The following is a 21,227-nucleotide window of genomic DNA, read 5'->3' on the forward strand; positions in this document are numbered from 1 at the left end:
ACGAAAAGATAATAAGAAGTGTTTCTGCACCAGAGTACCTTCTGCCACAGAAGTATTAAAAGGTAATTCAAAATATAATCAATCATAATATTATATATAATATTATTTTCTAGGGAATACTGCACATTATGTGATTGTATGATTTACAAATACTTATATAAATATATGTGTATATTTATATCTATATCCTTATTCATATCTATATCCATATCTATTATACTATCTAAGGAATAACTGGCAGAAAATACGTTAAGAAGAGAACACTTTAAAAACAAAGGCAAGTGGGTAAGGGGATAGAATTTGTTCTGTTCTGTTTAATCTCTGCTTTACTCTCCTTATCTCATTTTGGGTTTGAAACCAGGATATCAAAGCTCTTTTTGTATGCAAAATTAGCTTGGAGGTTGTATGAGGTTCTGAATTTTTTAATTTTTTCTGTGTGCTTTTGAACATTCTTCTGTCAAATTTATAACTTTGTGATACAATGAAAAGACAGCTGTGAAGGTAGCTGGCCAATCCCTTCACAGGAATATCATTTGCACACAATTTAGCTTTGAATCCAAGGGAAATTGTACTTTTCTTTTATTAATTAGTAACTTTAATAGGAGCTTTCATTAATCAACATGTCTTGAGAAACACTAGTCTTTTTCCAATGAGCTGAATAAATCCTGCTGTGTGGGGTACTGGAAACGGTGCTAAGGCTTATGTTTGGGGAACGTGTTACAGGAAATTAGAGATATGAAAGGAAAAAAAAAATCATCCTTTGGCAGTTACAGACTTAATTTCTTAATCAACTTAAAAAAAATAAATAACCCAAATATGCTCATTTCTAATAAGCTCTCTGATGTCTGCCTTTCAGATTTAATGACACAGGAGATAGTGTCACAGAGTCTGTTAAAGATAATTCCAACATCATTTTGTTCAACTAGCACCTCACCAAGTGAGACTTTATACCCCCCAAAATAAGGACTTGCCTAATGTGTACTAATGGGTTTGCTGGGTGACTCAGTGGTAAAGAATCTGCCTGCCAATGTAGGAGACACAGGAGACAGGGGTTTGATCTCTGGGTTGGGAAGATTCCCTGGTGGAGGAGGAAATGACCCACTCCAATATTCTTGCCTAGAGAATTCCCATGGACAAAGGAGCCTGGCAAGAGGCAGTCCATAGGGTCTCAAAGAGGTGGACATGACTGAGCAGAGCAGCACAACACAATGTGTATTAATGCCATTTATAGAGGAACTCCTTAAACGAGTTCAGATACAGCAATGTCAGTTTTATTAGAAAAGTATTAACTATCTTAAGTTTAGGTTTAAACAGTCTTGAACAAAACGAACTATTAAGGTTATTTTCTATACATTTTTCAACAACCAGATGTTTGGAACTGTGTATATAAAACATCCATATGATTGACTGAAAATTTAAGTATTTGTCATGATAATTGGCTTGGTGTGAGCACAGCTTATGTTGAGGAGGGTATTTTTGGAACCGCTTCACTCATGTCCCTATAAAGTAGGTAGTCTAGCAGAGTTTTTAAGGGGAGCAAAAAAAAAAAAGCTCAAGAAAATCCATGCCATATGCAATTAAGGATATATTCATTGCTAAACATTTTTATTCATATTATTTCATTGTCTAGACTTCAAAGGGTCCTAGATCACTAGCTGTTAAAATGTTCTATTTGGAAGTCCAGAGATGAAAAATGATCTGAGTTTGTAACCTGAGAATTGTTGCTTCATCTTTCCCCTATTAATGATCTGATCATCTTTGTTTTACCAACTTATTCCTCACATATTAATTTCTCCATCTGAAACAGAAGAACCCACCACCCTTGCTGCTGTCTAACTCTAAGAATGAATAGCATAGTCTATCACTGTGGTTAAGAGTGCAAGCTGATTGGCTTTGTTCATATTACAATTCCCCAGTATCTTCATGTCTTTGTAGATAAAATGAAGATAATAGTGTCTGGCTAATAAGTTTATATGAGGATTAAATAGAATATGAAATATAAAGTGCCTAACAAAGTGCCCAGTACATACTAAACAGAATATTTACTGGCCTAAAGTGGTTCCTCAAGTACAGAGACAAATGCTGTGGATCTTTCGTATTTCAAGTAGTTATGAACTGACCTCTAACCCCCACCAACCAGTTTACTCTGTTCACTCAATCCTGAGTTTAGTTCTCCACCAAACACTTGATTGCTTAGTCCTTCCTCTGTATTTTACAACAGTTATTGTTTGTGCCACAAATATCTGTGTTTAATTACTTAGTGTCATAGTTAATATGTCCGTGACTTTTCTTTCCAAACCAGGTTGCCATTTGGAAATTTTGATACACTTTACCATATTATTTCTTCTTCTAAAAGCATCTTAGTTTTTGCCCTCATTCATCCACTCAACAAGTACTTCTATTTATTGTCCATTATGGATAGGGCCTTAGAATATACAGAAGTGGCCAAATGGACAGTTCCTGGATCTAACTTTTAGCAGGAAGAGACAGAAAATAATAACCCAGTAAATAGGTAATATGTCTCATGGGAGTGCTGGGAATAGTGGTATTCTTTGTTATTTAACACGTTAGGTAATTCAGTGGAGACCTAAGGAAGATAGGGAATACATTATGCAGACCTCTGGAGGAAGAGAGTTCCAGGTAGAAGAAACAGAAATACCAACTTCCTGGGGCAAGGGCATGTATGACTTATTGGAAGCACAGCTGGAGACCCAGAGTCTATAGCAGAGTAAATGGGAAAGAGTGTGAACTAATAAGGTCAGGGAGGAATCAAGTGATGGATTATGTAAGATGGTTGGCCACTATCAGGATTAGAGTTTTACTTATGAGTGAAATAGGCAGGCTTGGAATTGTTGGTCAGTTCAATCACTCATTCGTGCCCTACTCTTTGTGACCCCACTGACTGCAGCACGCCAGGCTTCCTTGTCCATCACCAACTCCCAGAGCTTGCTCAGATTCATGTCCATTGAGTTGATGATGCCATAAAACCATCTCATCCTCTGTAGTCCCCTTCCCTTCCTGCCTTCAATCTTTCCCAGGATCAGGGTCTTTTCAAATAAGTCAGTTCACATCATGTAGCCAAATTATTGGAGCTTCAGCTTTAGCATCAGCCTTTCCAATGAATATTCAGGACTGATTTCTTTAGGATTGACTGGTTTGATCTCCTTGCAGTCCAAGGGACTCTTAAGAATCTTATCCAACACCATAGTTGAAAAGCATCAGTTCTTCAGTGCTCAGCTTTCTTTATGGTTCAACTCTCACATCCATACATGACTACTGGAAAAACCATAGCTTTGACAAGATGGACCTTTGTTGGCAAAGTAATGTCTCTGCTTTTTAATATGCTGTCTAGGTTGGCCACAGCTCTTCTTCCAAGGAGCAAGCATCTTTGAATTTCATGGCTGCAGTCACCATAGAGTCATCTATCAATAACCTCAGACATGTAGATGACACCACCCTTATGGCAGAAAGTGAAGAAGAACTAAAGAGCCTCTTGATGAAAGTGAAAGAAGAGAGTGAAAAAGTTGGCTTAAAAGTCAACATTCAGAAAACTAAGATCATGGCATCTGGTCCCATTACTTCATGACAACTATATGGGGAAGCAATACAAACAGTAACAGACTTTATTTGGGGGGGTGGGTCCTTCAAAATCACTGCAGATGGTGCCTGCAGCCATGAAATTAAAAGACGCTTGCTCCTTGGAAGAAAATTTATGATCAACCTAGACAGCATATTAAAAAGCAGAGACATTACTTTGCCAACAAAGGTCCATCTTGTCAAAGCTATGGTTTTTCCAGTAGTCATGTATAGATGTGAGAGTTGGACCATAAAGAAATCTGTGCACTGAAGAATTGATGCTTTTGAACTCTGGTGTTGGAGAAGACCCTTGAGAGTCCCTTGGACTGCAAGGAGATCCAACCAGTCCATCCTAAAGGAAATCAGTCCTGAATATTCATTGGAAGGACTGATGCTGAAACTGAAACTCCAACACACTGACCACCTATAGAAAAAACTGACTCATTTGAAAAGACCCTGATGCTGGGAAAGATTGAAGACAGGAGGAGAAAGGGATGACAGAGCATGAGATGGTTGAACGGCATTGCTGACTGGATGGACATGAGTTTGAGTAAGCTCTGGGAGTTGGTGATGGACAGGGAAGCTTGGCTGTGCTGCAGTCCATGGGGTCGCAAAGAGTTGGACATGACTAAGTGACTGAACTGAACTGAGTCACCATCTGCAGCAATTTTGGAGCCTAGAAAATAAAGTCTGTCACTGTTTCCATTGTTTCCCCATCTATTTGCCATGAAGTGATGGGACTGGATGCCATGATCTTAGTTTTTTGAATGTTGGGTTTTAAGCCAGTTTTTTCACTCTCCTCTTTCATTTTCATCAAGAGGTTTTTTAGTTCCTCTTTGCTTTCTGCCATAAGGATGTTGTCATCTGTGTATCTGAGGTTATTGATATTTCTCCAAGTAGTCTTGATTCCAGGAATTGTTGATGATTTGAAATAAATTCTGAAGTTCATTCTGTTTGTTATGGGGAGAATGGTGTCAATGGCAGAAGCCAGAAATCTTCAGATAATTATAATAATCCATTATAACAACAATTTAATTACTATATTTTCACTTCCTAATCTTCATGATGGCAAGTCATGAATGTAATTTATCATACTTGCTAAATTATAAATTCTGCATGAGCCAGGATTCCACCAGATTATATCTTTAGACCACTTGAATTCTTCAACCAAAGAGGAAAAAAAAAGTTTTTGGTGCCCAAAGAATACAAAACTTAATTTTCACCACTTCTGTCCTTCTTGTACCCTCCCATTACACTCTGTCATACCCTAAACTCTTTCTTTTCAGAATTTCTTCTTAATAGAGCATACACATATCAAGCAGTATTTCTTTGTATAAGTGAAAAAATATAGGGTGGATGTGGAGAACAAAGAGGAGCAAGATAGGAGACATATGTGTATATGCCTATGTAATATATTTTGCATAATCATCTTATAGTTGACCTTCAGTTCAGTTCAGTTAGTCATGTCTGACTCTGCGACCCCATGGACCACAGCACACCAGGCCTCCCTGTCCATCACCAACTCACGGAGCTTACTCAAACTCATGTCCATTGACTTGGTGATGCATCCAACCATCTCATCCTCTTATAGTCTCTGTAAATATCTAATAATTTATAAAATAGAAAGTCATGCCTAAGTGTTGCTGTTCCCAATTTGTTAAATTCCATATATGGCAATTTGAGGTATTTAGGTTCCATCTCAGTAATCTGACATAGTTCTACAGAAATCCAAGGAAATGATACACCAGCTTTTTTCCTAAAGTCACATTAAAGGGTCTTCCTAATATATGTTTTGAAAATTTTTGGATTGGAGTCAATAAAATTTATGTAATATGATTATCTTAGCCAAGGAGACATAAAGGATCCTTTTTTTCATGTTTTTCTCAGTGAAGAAGTTAGAATCTATTCTTCTATGAATATCCCTGATATGCCACAACAGAGGAGCAGTGCTTATGCTAAGACTAAGAATTATAACTCTGATCAGGTTTATGAAACCTCTAATATCTAAATACTAGTTACTTTTTGTAGTCTTCTTGATATCCCCACCCCCAAATAAAGGTAAAACTGCTGCTGTCTCTAGGGAAAGGAAAATACCAGACGAGTGTTCTAAATCAAACTTTCATGGTAAAATATCCATTAATAATTAATTTTCTGCTTCCTTTAGAATAGGACAGGTTAAGTAGTTGGTCACATTCAGTAAATAAGAAATTACTTGCGGTAATTTCTGCAACATTCTAATCATCTTCCCATATCTGAAATCTATTTTAAAAGCCTTTGATCTTCATTATGGTGAAAAGGACATTGAATGTGAAGATACAAGACTTGATTGCGAATTCAACTTTGCCACCCACTAACAACGTGGCTTGGGCAAGTCATTTAACCCAAAAATTCTATTTATATTCTGATGATGAATTGAGCATAGCAATCTATACCTCCCAGTGTTGCTATGAACACCAGATCTGATAAAGTTTGAAGGCCACAAATGCAAAGGTCACACAATAAACACTTGGTGAACCCACATATTAAATGTAGACATTGAAATTATCATAATCCTAGTAGAGGTATTTCCATGTTCTACTCATACCAATACACATGTGATCTTGTGAAATGGAAACTTTGCCCTGTAGCTTCTTTCAACATATTATTAAGAATGACAATACACTATAATTATTTAATTATGTCATTAAAATGGGTTTTATTTTCTTCATTAAATACATCAGGAAAAGCTTTTCAATTAACAGTGACCTTTATGACTTCTACTAGTTTGCATTCTGTAGATGGTGAAGCTGATTGCAAATTAGATTCAGCAATGTATCTTGTTCCTTATTTTTTTACCCACTGACTAGTATGATGCAGTTGGCAGGAGTCTACCCTGTTGCTTTCAACTTGCGATTTTGTACCAATCTCAAAATGCTGCATTCTATCCCCTAAGGTATTCTGTAGAAATGCTGTCAAACTATTTCCTTGTATGTGTATTTTGATTCTGTAGCTATGCTTTGTACTCATTTAAGAGAACCAGTCTTTAATTTGTATCACAGTGTTTTCAAGATAAAATTTAGAATTCCAGGCCTCAGCAAAATCACTGATACATGACCACAGCCTTCTGTTTCAAATCTTGGCATGCCTGATGCCTGGTGGATGCAAAGCTATATTGTTGAATTTTGTTATAGAATTACAACTCTGAATAAATGACTTCAGATTCAGCCTTAAAATCTGCTAATAATCATCATGCTTGCTATTATCACTTATGTCTAGTTTACCTTTTCAATTTTATCTCTCATCCCTCCTACCTTTTATTCCAGGCTTTCTACTTGCTTGAAATGCTTGGCTCTCCTCTCTCACCTTTCCCTGGTATTATCCGCATATTGCATCTCTGTCTAGAACATCATATCTTCCACTATTCATCTCCTTATCCTGGGCATTTTCTACACTCGCAACAACCTTTCTATGTCAAGTACCCCTCTTTTGTTTCTCATGTGTCTTGCATCTGATTTAATAAAAGTATTCTTTCTGTGCTTTTGGTGTACAGGTCTACTGCTCTGCAAATGCAGATAATTTTAAAAATAAACTTATATATGGTACCATTTTGTGTTTTATGCGTCTGGTACATTATATACAGAATTGGATTAGGTTAAATCAGGCTAGCTAATGAACCTATTCTACTTCTTATAATTTCAAAGAAAGAAATGTGTTTTAATGTTGAAATTGTTATTTGAACTAATTTAACCTTATTTAAATTTACTTGTCATCCAGACTGAATAAAAGAAGATTTTGACTGGCTTTGAATTAAAATACACATACACACAGACACATGTAAAAAACAAAACTAAACTGAACTGTGCGAAGGTATTGTTTCATATTTGCTTTGAGGATGAAAAATGTACCAGTGTGTTCACGTCTCCTGTGTTTATGTCTGATGTTCGCATTTGTGGCAGTGCCATAATTCAGCGTATGGAAATACACTCAGAACAAAGATAATGTCTCTCATTTTCATTTTGATTAATAATGTTCTATCTCTGGTAATTTGCAGGTGTTATTTGGAAGATGGAGCTTCAAAGGGTGCCTGGCTGAATCGGTCAAGTATTATTTTTGCGGGAGGTGATAAGTGGTCAGTGGATCCTCGAGTTTCAATTTCAACATTGAATAAAAGGGACTACAGCCTCCAGATACAGAATGTAGACGTGACAGACGATGGCCCGTACACGTGTTCTGTTCAGACTCAACATACACCAAGAACAATGCAGGTGCATCTAACTGTGCAAGGTACTCATTTCCATATCTGCTATATTGTGAAGGTCTATGCTTAGAAATATTTGGTATTTAGATATCAGAATGACGGAGAGGTAACTGACAATGTTGAAAGATATGTTGTCACTGTTTTCAGGGATTTATGTTCTTAGATTCCATTAAGTATAATGGCTATTATAGGCATACAAATCCCTACTTAGCGAGATCAAAAATTATCCATTAACACCACATTACGATTCTTTTGTATGTGATTCATTTTGTTTTTTCCTATGAGTCACCCCTTCAATAAATTTTTGAGAATACATGACTGATACTTTACAATAAATTTTTGATAACCTGTGATGGCTACATTAAAATATTAGAACTTTTTGCAATATGGATAGTAACTTTTTAAAAGTAATCCTCAAGCTTTCCAACACTTTGTCTCAATTCAGCTTCTTTTTACTTTGATTCAAGTTGCAATGAAGAGAAGCAGCCTTGTAGAATTATTTTAATTAAATATAGAGTAATTGAAAAAATATGGTTCACAATGTTTTATTTTTGATTTACATTCAGTATATCATAAATCATAGCTGACTTACAATCTCCAAATATAAACAGAATCAGCAAATTATTTTCTTTAGCTTGCATGCCAAAATGTAAGAGCATATTTACCCTCAACACATTACCTTTCATGAAAAATGTAATTAAAATGCTAGTAAAATAAAAAATGTATATTTTTGCCCTTTTGCATTGTTTCCTTGTGCTATATAGATTAATCATGTGCTGGATGCATAAAAATAGAATACTATGGAACTGAAAATAATATTGCAATATTTCTAAGTAAAACTAATAACAAATTATATGATAATGTAGTGCCAGTGAATGCCTGTTTTATTTCTAAAAGGAAAGCTGAATGAGCAAGTTTCTGGTATTATTTTTTAGTTTACCCTTCAAAAATCAACAGTAAGTATTTAAGTTACATGGCTTACATTCAGAAAAGATTATTATTCTACAAATTTACTATTTCATCACGTAAGGGTAAAAGTGGATTCAAGCACAGCTTCAGTTATTAGTAAACAGTTTAACTTTGTGATGATTAAACTTATCAAACAATTAGCTTTAACAAGAAAGGCATACACTGAAGGGTAAGTCAGTGAATTTCCTCAGTGGTTTTTCTTATTACAGATCATTGAAGACTTTTGGGTGTTTTTTATTTAAAAGCATATGAGAAAATAATAAAATTTTCACCAAATTCAATTTTTATCCAAAGATTATCCAGAGATTCCAGAGGGCAGTGGTTTTTTCCAGTTTCAAAAAATGACATGAAGTTACAAATCAAAGGCACATTTCTTCAGTTATCCAAGCCTATTCCTGTTCTCTTGTTTTGTTCAGTGCCTTTTGCCTTGAGTTTCTAGTTCAAACACTAAAAAATAGTTTATAATGTGAGGAAAAGAAACACTTTGACAGTAATATTTGAATCACTTAAGATATAGACATTTTACTTCTTGTATATTTAAATGATATATTTCTGAACACTAAAAATATCCCTCCTTCCTTTTCTTCATTCTCTCTTATTCCATAATAGGCACACATTTTGCAACCAGACTATAAATATGTATGGTCTGGTTGCAAAATTTATATATGTATGTATATATAAGTATATGCCCTGCTAATGCAAATGCTCAATTTTCATAGAATTTCTTCATAATTTTACATTACATATATTTTTCAGTAGTATTGAAATTGTTATATGCCTTACTCCAGCACTATTTTTTGCTGGCCATTATAAACTTTTGAGCACCATTTTAGGAGGAGCATTTTACAAATGCACTTACTGAATTTTTATCACTATATTTTGTTCCTCTAGAAAAATAAAATTAGTGTTAGTGTTTTGACATATGTGGTTGGGTCAAATTAAGAGCTAATAATTTTACAGTATTTATGAACCTAATTACTTATTAGAAGTTGATTGACATGTGGGCAGTTTTCCAATTACATTAATAAAGTTCAAGGAACAAATTAATAGGCTTGTCAATCAATTTCAAGAACTAAATAAATGTCACAAAAAGTCAAACCCCACTTAAGCTACATTTCTTCACTGTAAACAGAAATAAACTGATGTGCACATCTCTTCAGTCTCTAAATTTATTAGGTTGTATGATACTCAGATGTATTTGGATAGTTTTAAAGTGTATGCTCTTTGCCTAATAATTTGTCAAGCCTTGGATGACCAAGGTAAGGAAATGTTAAGTAAGAGAAGGCTATTTATTAATCACTGATGTCAAACACACCTTGGCTGGTAAAAACAAAGCTCATCTTTAATTGTTGAAGCTATGTACTCAAGGGAGCTATTTTTTTAAAAGTCATTTTAGAAAGGGGATAATAAAAAGGATATCTTGTCAACACAGACTGTGCATGGGGTATTTATTGGTATTATTGGTTTCTCAGAGATAGTAATATCAATAAATGGAATAATGGGAGAGAAAAGACACTGGAGTAGGAGTTGGAAAACCTGGATCCCAAACCTATATTTGCTCTTGAAAGACTCTCTAAACTTTAGTTTTCTCATTTGAAAAAAGTGGACTCAGATCAGAAAATCTTGAGGTCAATTCTAATCAAAACCAAAATGATGAATGACAGGGGAAAAAAATCCGCTGTGATTATTTGCTTTTGATTTGAAAGAGAGATAGTTATTTAAGTTAAAAAAATGAAAAAAATCAAAACACTTGTATAACACTTGTATTGAGAACTATGCAAAGTAATTTTTACATAGTAGCACCTTCTAGTACTTATTCTACTAAGTATATTTTATTTGGGACTTCCCTGGTGGCTCAGATGGCAAAGAATCTGCCTGCAATGCAGGAGACCCAGGTTCAATCCCTGGGTTGGAAAGATCCCCTGGAGAAGGTAATGGCAACCCACTAATGGATTCTTGCCTGGAGAATCCCATGGACAGAAGAGCCTGGTGGGCTACAGTCATGGGGTCACATAGAGTCAGACACAACTGAGCGACTAACACTTTCACTTTAGTGCTTTAGTTTTCTCCATATTTTCTTTCACCACCTGAGCTGAACAATGTATGTACTCATGGTATTTTAAGAATGTGGTATATTGGAGTTTTGCTTCATGGGGATGGAAATTGACTGATAGATGTAGTAAGAAAATAAATTTTTCATTGCCCATATTTAATGCTGTTAAATCAAGTTACCTATTTGTCCAGCATTTCACATCATTTGGTATAGCATTTACTAAGAGCAGTCTTTATTGTTCATGAGTATAAGAATACAAGTGACTTGAATACTTATTATGAAGAGAGATCTCTATCACAATACTGTCATGATAAACATAAAATTTAAATGCTTCCTATTCAAATACAGAACACAGTTAGCGTTAGTTGCTCAATCATGTCCAACTCTTTGCCACTGCATGGACTGCAGCCCGCCTGGTTCCTCTCTCCATGGAATTCTCCAGGCAAGAATACAGCAGTGGGTTGCCATGCCCTCCTCCAGGGGATCTTTCGACCCAGGGATCAAACTCAAGTCTCTTACATTGTAAGTGGATTCATTACTTTCTGAGCCACCAGGGAAACCCATATAACACAATCGTTTCTACTGAAGTCCGCATCTAGAATCTAGGTTGTATACGGCACAAAATAAGACACCTAAAGATATTGTATAATAAGTGAATATATATACAACAGTTCCAGCCAACACACTGACTGCTGCCTTGTGAGACTCTAAGCAGTTAAAACATTCTAGGATAGAAATGGAAATAACAAATGTGTATTGTTTTAAGACACACATGCATTCACACACACACAGTATGTGGAACATTTATCATTCAACTTATGCCCTTTCAGGGAGATATACTCTAGGTTTTCTTTATGCAGAGTAGAAGGAGTTTTGACCAGCACTCAAGCATGTAAGCAAAATAATGTCTCACAGAACTGGAAAAGGTCAGTTTTAATTCCAGTCCTAAAGAAGGACAATGTCAAAGAATGTTCAAACTATTGTACAATTGCACACATTTCACATGCTAGTAATGTTATGCTAAAATCCTTCAAGCTAGGCTTCAACAATATGTGAACTGAAAACTTCAGATGTACAAGCTGGATTTAGAAAAGGCAGAGGAACCAGCGATCAAATTGCCAGTATCTGTTGGATCATAGAAAAAGCAAGGGAGTTCCAGGAAAAAAAAAAAAAAGAAAAAACATCTACTTCTGCTTCTTTGTCTACACTAAAGCCTTTGACTGTGTGGATCACAACAAACTATGGAAAAATTGATAAAGAGATGGGAATACCAGACCACCTTACCCATCTCCTGAGAAACCTGTATGCAGGTCAAGAAGCAGCACTTAGAACCAGACACAGAATAACTGACTGGTTCAAAATTGGGAAAGGAGTACAAGACTGTATATTGTCACCCTGAATTTTTAATTTATGTACAGAGTAAATCATGTGAAATGCTTGGCTGGTTGAATCACAAGCTGGAATCAAGACTGAGGGGAGCCTGTCGGGCAGGACCTATGCCCTGGAGTGTAAGCTCCTACCTCTCCATGTTCTGCCCCCAAAATAAAACGTTTTCTTGTGAAACAAAAAAAAAAAAAAAAGAAAGAAAAAAAAAAAAGAGAGAGCCTAGAGAACTCCCTTGTCTCCTCTACTATGTGAAGGTGGCCAGAAGAAGGCAACTTGCGAACCAGAAACTGGTTTCTTACCATGAACTGAGTCTGTCATGATCTTGGACTTCCAGCCTTAAGGACCATGAGAAATAAATATTTCATAAACCAAAAAAAAAAAAAAAAAAGACTGAGGGGAGAAATATCAGCAACCTCAGATATGCAGATGCTACCACACTAATGGCAGAAAATGAAGAGGAACTAAATAGCCTCTTGATGGAGTGAAAGAGGAGAGTGAGAAAGTTGGATTAGAACACAATATTCAAAAAACTAAGAACATAGCATCCAATCCCATCACTTTCCGGCAAATAGATGGGGAAACAATGGAAACAGTGATAGACTTTATTTTCTTGTGCTCCAAAATCACTGCAGTTGGTGACTGCAGCCATGAAATTGAAAGACATTTGCTCCTTGGAAGGAAAACTATGTCAAACCTAGATAGCATATTAAAATGCAGAGACATCACTTTGCCAACAAAAGTCTATATAGTCAAAGCTATGATTTTTCTAGTAGTCATGTATAGGTGTGAGAGTTGGACCATAAAAAAGGCTGAGTGCCAAAGAATTAATGCTTTTGAATTGCAGTGCTGGAGAAGACTCTTGAGAATCCCTTGGACTGAAAGGAGATCAAATCAGTCAATCCTAAAGAAATCAACCCTGAATATTCATTGGAAGGACCAATGCTGAAGCTCCAATACTTTGGCCACTTGATGTGAAGAGCTGACTCATTGGAAGAGACCCTGATGCTGGGAAATATTGAAAACAAAAGGAAAGGGGAGTGGCAGAGAATGAGATGGTTGGACAGTATCACGTACTCAGTGGTCATGAACTTGAGCAAACTCCAGGAGTGAGGGACAGGGAAGCTTGGCATGTTGCAGTCCATGGGGGTCACAAAAAGTCAGACATGAGTTAGAGACTGAACAACAACATAGAGAGGAAAGATTAAGTTCTATCTGGAGCAGCAATGACTGATGATTAATTAAAGCAGGGGTTATAAAAACTTCTCTCTTCTGTCCAGTTAGATAACTGATGGGCCATTTTGGCTCTAGAGCAGCTGAAGTCATTGAACAGCACCCACCACAGCTCAACTTCTTTCTCTGTTCAATCTTCCCTTTTCTTTCTTCTCCAGCAATTTATTACCAGAATACTCTCTACTATATATCCTAGCTGTAAATTCCATCCTCTTTCAACTCAAAGATCCTTAACTATGAACATGTTAGATCCTTGCCTCTAGCTTAGTCATTCTTTAAAAAAAAAGTCTTTGTAATGTCAAAAGACAGCACATTCAAATATTATTTATTATTAGCATTCTATTTTACATTGGATTGGAATTAAAAATCGCTTATAAAAAGTATTTAGTACACCAAGGTGAATAGGATAAATCAGAAGCAAAAGATAAGGTAAGAAGAGTAGGATATAATCATATGTGAGGCTGAATCATAAAATTTGTGCTATGATTTCTTTATATATTTTAGGGTTTGGTAAAAATTTTAGTTCTAAGAATTTTAGCATCCAACACAGAAAGAGAAGCAAGATCAGTTAGACTTCCTCTGGTGAAATCCAAAACTGGTACCCATACACAAAGGGCAAGAAGAGACCTGAGAAAGAGGCAGACCAGTTCAGAATGAGACCAGTTGAGATTGGTAGGGGGCAGCTTTAAGAAACAAGGAAACTTACATATGAGGCTAGTCTTGAGTGATCATAAGATGAGTGGGCCTCCATACCTACTTGGAAGAATCTTAAAAGTTTATATTGAGCCCTTAAGAGAGTTCAGGCATGTTTTCAGTCCAGATGGTCCTAAAAACACAGGGCTCTCTTAAGGCTGAGTCCTTGAAATGGATGCTAGTAATGCAAACTGTGGGCAGAACTGACAGGGGAGAAGGAGAGGAGTCTCAGATTGCCTGAGTCCAGCTCAAGGGTCAGCCTGTTGTCATGTCCTTTCCATAACCTCCTCCAATTGTCAACATGTGGAACATTATATCCCCATGACTTATTTATTTTAGAGCTGAAAATTTGTACTTTTTAATCCCAGTCACTTGTTTTGCCTTTCTCTTCCCAACCACCAATCTGTTCTCTGAATTTATAAGCTCACTTTGGGGATTTTTTTGTTTGTTTGTTTTTAGGGGGAAAATAATCTCCAAAAATGACCTTAGTTTTTATACAGGATCTGTATCTTTATTTCATTAATTTCTAACAGAGATAAATTTATAAGACCACCTTATATGTGATAATTATATATGTGTATATATACATATATATGTATGTATCATCTGCTTATGAGAAAATATTAATCATTTATTCTCTAAAATTATGTTATGAGTGGTATCAAATAATTGAGATCACAGTTACAGGGTTAGGTGTGTACATACTCATTCTCATTCCCTCTGTAAGGAATTAACTACCTATTCTACCATAAATCATTTTTTTGCTTACCCCAATTCATTCGTGCATGCTCACTCATGTCTGACTCTCTGTGACCCCATGGAGTGTAGCCTGCCAGGGTCCTTTCTTCATAAGGTTGTCCCATGAACTGGAGTGAGTTGCCTTTTCCTCCTCCAGGGGATCTTCCCAACCATGGATCAGACCCATGAATTCTATAACTCCTGTATTGCAGATGATATTTTTACCACTGAACCACCAGGGAATATGTTACCCCAATTCACATTATGGTAGAGATCCTGTGGAAGGCAAAATGCACTGAGTTAACAGACTAGTCAATACCTGAATACCAACCACTGGCTCAAGGTTCAGTTATAAGAAAAATGATATAAATAAGTTAATATTTAAGTTAAGTTAAGTTGTATTAGTTCTTACAGATTTTTCCCACAGTGATTTACTAGTAACAGTGGAGCCTTACTTAAACTCCCCCCATTTTTCTATTTTATGTTGGTCTAAAATACACAGATTTTCAATTTAGGAAGAAAATCATTTGTAAGCATTTTGTAGCTTATGCCCCATTAGTTAATAGGATTGTCGTATTTCCCAAGAGTTTTGTCCAATGGAAATGTCAGGGGAGTGTGTAATTTCCTCGGTCTGTCTTGTCACAACAAAAATTTGAAGCGATGGATGTTAAAGCCCTAGACGTGTCACTGCTCTTGGACAGACCATGTCTCAGCTCTTGGACAGATAAGTGTTACAGCTCCATGTTACAGCTTAGTGTTATTCAGAAAATAAAGGAAAATACATCCTCGAGGTGTGAGGGCATGCTGACCCAAAAGACACGAGAAAAGAAGAAATAGAGCCCTGGCCCTTTGGCTCCTCTTTTATATGTTTTTTCTCCTCTCCCCTGGGCTTCCCCTATGTAAATTGGGCTAGCCAGGGGTGCTGTTTGTTCTACCTGAGGTCCTCACTCTGGTCCTCAGACCTTCCTTTGTTTTATTTTCTTGGGCTTTTTCCTTCCTTGTCTTTTAGCCACTGCCATTCTGGACTCCTTTTTCCTATTCTAACTACCTAACAGAAACATTTACTCTGTTAATATGTTAATATATAAGATAGTAATAGTAGCTATTGGTGGCACTAGTGGTAAAAGAACCTGCCTGCCAATGCAGGAAACATAATGAGACTTTGGTTCCATCCCTGGGTCGGGAAGATCCCCTGAGGAGGGCATGGCAACCCACTCCAGTATTCTTGCCTGGAGAATCCCATGAACAGAGGAGCCTGAGGGATTGCAGGCCCTGGGGTCCTAAAAAGTCAGACACAACTGAGGGGACTTAGCATGCCACACCATAAGATATTAAGTAGTATTGATGTCCAGAAAGATAATGGTTTGGGGTCTAAAGATTTTAGAAAAAATATGCCTAATTTGTGAAACTGGGAAAAACAAATCTTTCAGGTATCATTTATGATCTAGACTTCAGCAAAATTATTCACTCAAATGTACCTTTGCAGAAAAGCTCAGGTCCACTCACGTGGATGTATATGAGCTAGACCTTTTTAAGCAGTAAAATCATGCATATACTTTTAAAATTCATGCACTTTTCAGGTAGACTATTTCATTTTTCTTTTCAGATATTTCAATCTGGCTAGAAATGCTATGGTTACCTGGCAGTGCATATCAAGCCAGCTTCCAGAAAATCATAACTTCACTTTTATTTGTGATTGTATTGATATTGAATAGGTTATTGATGTAGCTACTAAGGTTCATAAGAAACAAGGTTCATTGAATTAATTTTTAGTGAAATTCTTATTTGAATATTGGTACTTCTTCCAGAATCAACATTTTTATCTCTTCTGAATATTCTTTTTCATTTATAGTCTTTAAAAAAGATTATTGGCCATGACTTTTCTGCAGTTGAGATAAAAACAGTAGCAGAAAGAGATGATAGATTTCAATAAATAGTACTTTTCTTTGAAAAAAATTCTCTCTTTAAATGTAGTGGTCATATATGCCTAACCAAAAGTTAGCATATAGTTTTATATATATACATATATATATATAGTTTAATATAAAATCTTGTATTGAAAGTGTATTATTGATCAAAACTGTGCAAAAATCCAAAATTCTACATGGAGGGAATAAATAATTTGGTAATATTTTCTTATAAACTTTCAATATGTTGTCATTAGTAAATGAAAGGGATGAGAAAGAGCAAAAAAAAAATATTGATAGATATTTCATGCTGTTGACTGAATCACGCCTTTTTTCTATAGAAGGAATTTTATGAAAATACTGCTAAATTTTGTGATTTGGTAACAATAAGGGGAACAGTATCAAAATTTAAATAAGCATCTTTGTTACTGGTGAATTGTGCCAGCAAGAAAGGTTCTACTCTAGTACCTCTGATCTACTCATGATTTGGATAATTTTTTGGGAGGGTGTAGTAGTCAGACAAGAAAAGCAATGAGTTTTACAGTTTGCAGTCAGTGTTGTTGGGGAGCAATTCTGGCTTTGTCCTTCTCTTCTAAGCGTTAAGTTTTAAATCATTTTGGCAAATATTAACTAAAAGGATACCTGAGAATGGGGTGTGTAGAAGAGGAACAATATTTATCACTCATTTTGATACTGAATAAAGCCGTATTTCCAGTTTGGGTAATAAAGAGTTCAAAATGCAATCTGAAACTATTTTAAAATAGGTAAACCTTTAAGCAAGATTTGCTGCCCATTGAAAGTTCCTTCAGAGATTGATGGATATTCATTCTGGTTCTTGAAGCACATAGTTTGATAAGTATCTCAAGTCTCAGACTGATCATATTTTTATTTTATTGGTATTAATTGTTTGGTTTTGTGTTATAATTCAGAACAGTTACATTTGTTGCCTATCTTGGTATCTTTATTTTTCCCTAAAAAAAAAAATAAACAACTATGTAAATAATACATGTCAAATTCCAATTCAGTGTACATGATCAGTATGAAAATCTCTCTATAAATAAAAGATTACCAAGCTTTAGCTGGTCCACTTATTTTGAGAAACCCTGCAAGTAAAATCTTAGTCTGGTGAAATAATTTGTGTTCTCCTAGGAAGTCACTGCAATAAGATTTGATCTATGAAATAAATTTACTGTTTTCTTCTCCAAATTATGTGTGTAGTCAAGAAATTACTACAAAGACAATTAGGGTTTTGCTGTTTTTATTAACTAAATTCTGAATGAAATAGCACTTGTAACCTTTATGATGGATAAAGATACAAATTTAGCAGAGGAGAAATTTTGAATCTGCTAATGATATTGTTTATCATATGATTTGTAGCAGAACAATAAGAATTAATTATGTATAGTGTCGAGAGAGACCCAGTTAAGACTAATGGTAAAGTTCAGTTTGCAGAATACGATTCACTCTGTGTCCTGATGCCCCCTGACCTGCACCACAAGTCACTCTGTGTCCTGACCTGCACCACTTCCCTCCCATTCCTTCAGTAGTCCTTTAATTACCTAGTAAGAGCAGAAGATAGACACAGGAAAGATGGCTCATGTGTCTGAACTAAGCTGTCAGATGTTCTAACCCACATTAAGAGTGCATGCGTGCTCAGTCATGTCCAACTCTTTGCCACCCTAGGACTGTAACCTGCCAGGCTCCTCTCCAGCAAGAATACTGGAGTGGGTTGCCATTTCTTCCTCCAGGGGATCTTCCCAACCCAGGGACTGAACCAGTATGTCCTGTGTCTCTTGCATTGCAGGCAGATTCTTTACTGCTGAGCCACCGAGGAAGCCAGTTTGCCTCTAGACCAATGGTTCTTAAACATTTTGCAGTCATTGACCCATTTTAAAATTGCAGACCTGGTCTCTAGAAAAATGTACATACCCTCTACATTTTATAGACTTCTTTATGTAAGCAAAATGCTCATGGAATCACTAAATTTATCCAAATAAGAACCTCAGTCAATCTTTGTGTGTGAGGACTGGGTCTTAATCCCTTTTGACTCCCAAACATCCAGAACAGTTCCTGATAAATATTAGGGGCTCAGCAGAAATGTATTGGTTGTATATGTGTATGTACTTCTTTCTCCCTGCCTTCATGCTAATCACTTTGCTTAAGCTGTGATTTAATGTATTGATGCTATCTTTAGGGCATAACACCAAGAATGCTGACTTAACAGGAAAAATTTTAAATTAAAAGGATTAGTTAGGCATTTATGACTTAGGTTGCTTATTTTTATTCCAGGTCATAGCATCCTTATCCTCTGCTAATCCCCGTGTTTTCACAAATGCAGAATAGTGATTGCATGTTGCAGTGAAAATATAATATTTAAATGGGATACCAGTATTTTACTATATATATATATTCTCTTGGCAATGTTATTTTGAGAATACAAATACACTTTATATGAGACAAAGTCACTACTAATATTGTAGGCAAGGGTTCCTAATGCCAAACAGAAGTAAGAGGCTATCATTTTAAAGGGTTAAGAATACAACTATTAGAATTTCCTCTCAGTTATTTCACTTATCGTTTCAGATTTTGATTTGAACAAGTGAATGTGAAGATGTGTTTTAAAACAGCATGTTGAAGATTTGAGGAAGAACTTTTTGTCAGTGCAGAGCTAACATATGTATACTGTTTTCCTAGCCTTAGGACCTTACCTTTTAAAGGTAGTCTATTTTAAAAAGACATCTAGGATTAGGTCAGTTTAATTTTTTTTTTTAATCCCTTGGGCAGTTCACTTTAGTTCAATACCTCCTAGGTACAAATAACTGCTAAAAATTGCACATGCATCCTTCTTGGTGTAAGCGGAATAATGGTCCCCAAAGATGACCATGACTCAAAGGAGAACTAAGATTGCAAAGCAGCTGACCTTAAAATAGGGACATTATTTTAGATTATCCAGATGGACCCAAGGATATCACATAAGTACTTACAAGTGAAAAAAGGAGGCAGAAGAAGAGAATCAAAGGGAAATATGACTGTGGAAGTGGGTCACAGTGATGGAATGTAAGAAATACTCAAGCTACCCTTTCTGACTTTAAAGACAGAGGAAGGGAATCATGAGCAAATAAATATGAGGACCCTCTGGAGGCTGGAAGAGGAAAGGAAATGGATTGTCTATTAGAGACTCCAGAAAAAAACATAATTCTACCAACACCTCAGTTTTCACTAAGAAAGATTTATATTGGACATCTAACCTATAATTATGAGATAAATTAGTGTTGTTTTAAACCACTCTTTGTGGTACTTTGCTTTGGTAGCAAATAGGAAACTAAGACACACTCAAAAATAGAAAATACTTTCATATCTATTTAGAACAGGGTTTCCCAACCTTGGCACTGTTAACATTTTGGATCATATAATGAATGTGTGTGTGTGTGTGTGTGTGTGTGTGTGTGTGTGTGTGTGTGGTAGAGGAAAAGAAATTTTCTGTATATTGTGAGATATTTAGGAGCATCCCTGGCTGCCTAGCTGCTATGTATAAAATATTTGTGTCCTGCCCAAATTCATGTGTTGAACCCTAATGCCAACATTATGGCATTAAGAAATGGGGTTTTTGGAAGGCACTTAGGTCACAAGCATGAAGCCCTCAAAAACAGGATTAGTGTTTTTATAAAAGAAACCCTGAAGAAATCTCTCCCCCTTTCCACTATGTGAGGTTACAGTGAAGAGACAGTCATCTAGGAAGTGAGGTTTCATCAGACACCAAATCTGCCAATGTCATGCTTTTGGATGTTTAAGTCTATGAGAAATGATCATTTCCTGTTTGTAAGCCACTCAGTTTATGATATTTTCTGATGTCAGCCTGAATGGACCTGTACACTGGCCTCAACACCTAAGACATAGGAGCATGCTCTAGTTGTGACACTCCAAAGTATCTCTAGATATTAACAAACATCTGCTGGGGTAAAAAAATCACCCCAGGTTGAGAACCACTTGACTAGTAGAAAAGATGTGCACAAGTTTTAATTATCCACTGTGTGGCAGGTTGTAACAAGCTCCATGAAAGTATGGATCTTATCTCTGACAGCCCTACTCTTAGTGATTACAAGAAAGGCTATCATGTAAGTTATTATAAGTGATTACAATAAGAGCTGTCATGTAAGTTGAGCTAAAATAAATATTTAATAAATGATAGAATGAATGAGTGAAGGCCCCTAAGAATACAAGTCAGCCAATAACCAGACAAAATTCTTCTCATGTTTTTCTCAGTAAGTATTATTTAGGCTATATCTCCCCTTGAAACTACTTAAAACCGATATTCTCCTAAGTAGTCTAGTGTGGTTTATGCATTGGATTGACCTCAGATGATGTTCAGCTCTGATATTTACAAAATATATGAAGTTGGTTCTAAGTGTCACCATCTTTTTAAGACTCAATTTCATTC

General features: G+C 36.0%; 1 protein-coding gene across 1 annotated transcript in view; it reads left to right on the forward strand.

The window, feature by feature from the left end:
* The window catches only part of NEGR1 (neuronal growth regulator 1), a 960,822-nt gene that overhangs the window by 403,009 nt on the left and 536,586 nt on the right, over positions 1–21,227 (forward strand). Inside the window, exon 2 of the mRNA XM_081490654.1 lies at positions 7,607–7,839. Coding sequence (XP_081346780.1) covers positions 7,607–7,839 — 233 coding nt within the window. The remainder of the gene's footprint in view (positions 1–7,606; positions 7,840–21,227) is intronic.

The sequence above is a fragment of the Giraffa tippelskirchi genome, chromosome 5, assembly GCF_054371585.1.
Source record: "Giraffa tippelskirchi isolate mGirTip1 chromosome 5, T2T-mGirTip1v1.2.pri, whole genome shotgun sequence".
Lineage (NCBI taxonomy): Eukaryota > Metazoa > Chordata > Mammalia > Artiodactyla > Giraffidae > Giraffa > Giraffa tippelskirchi.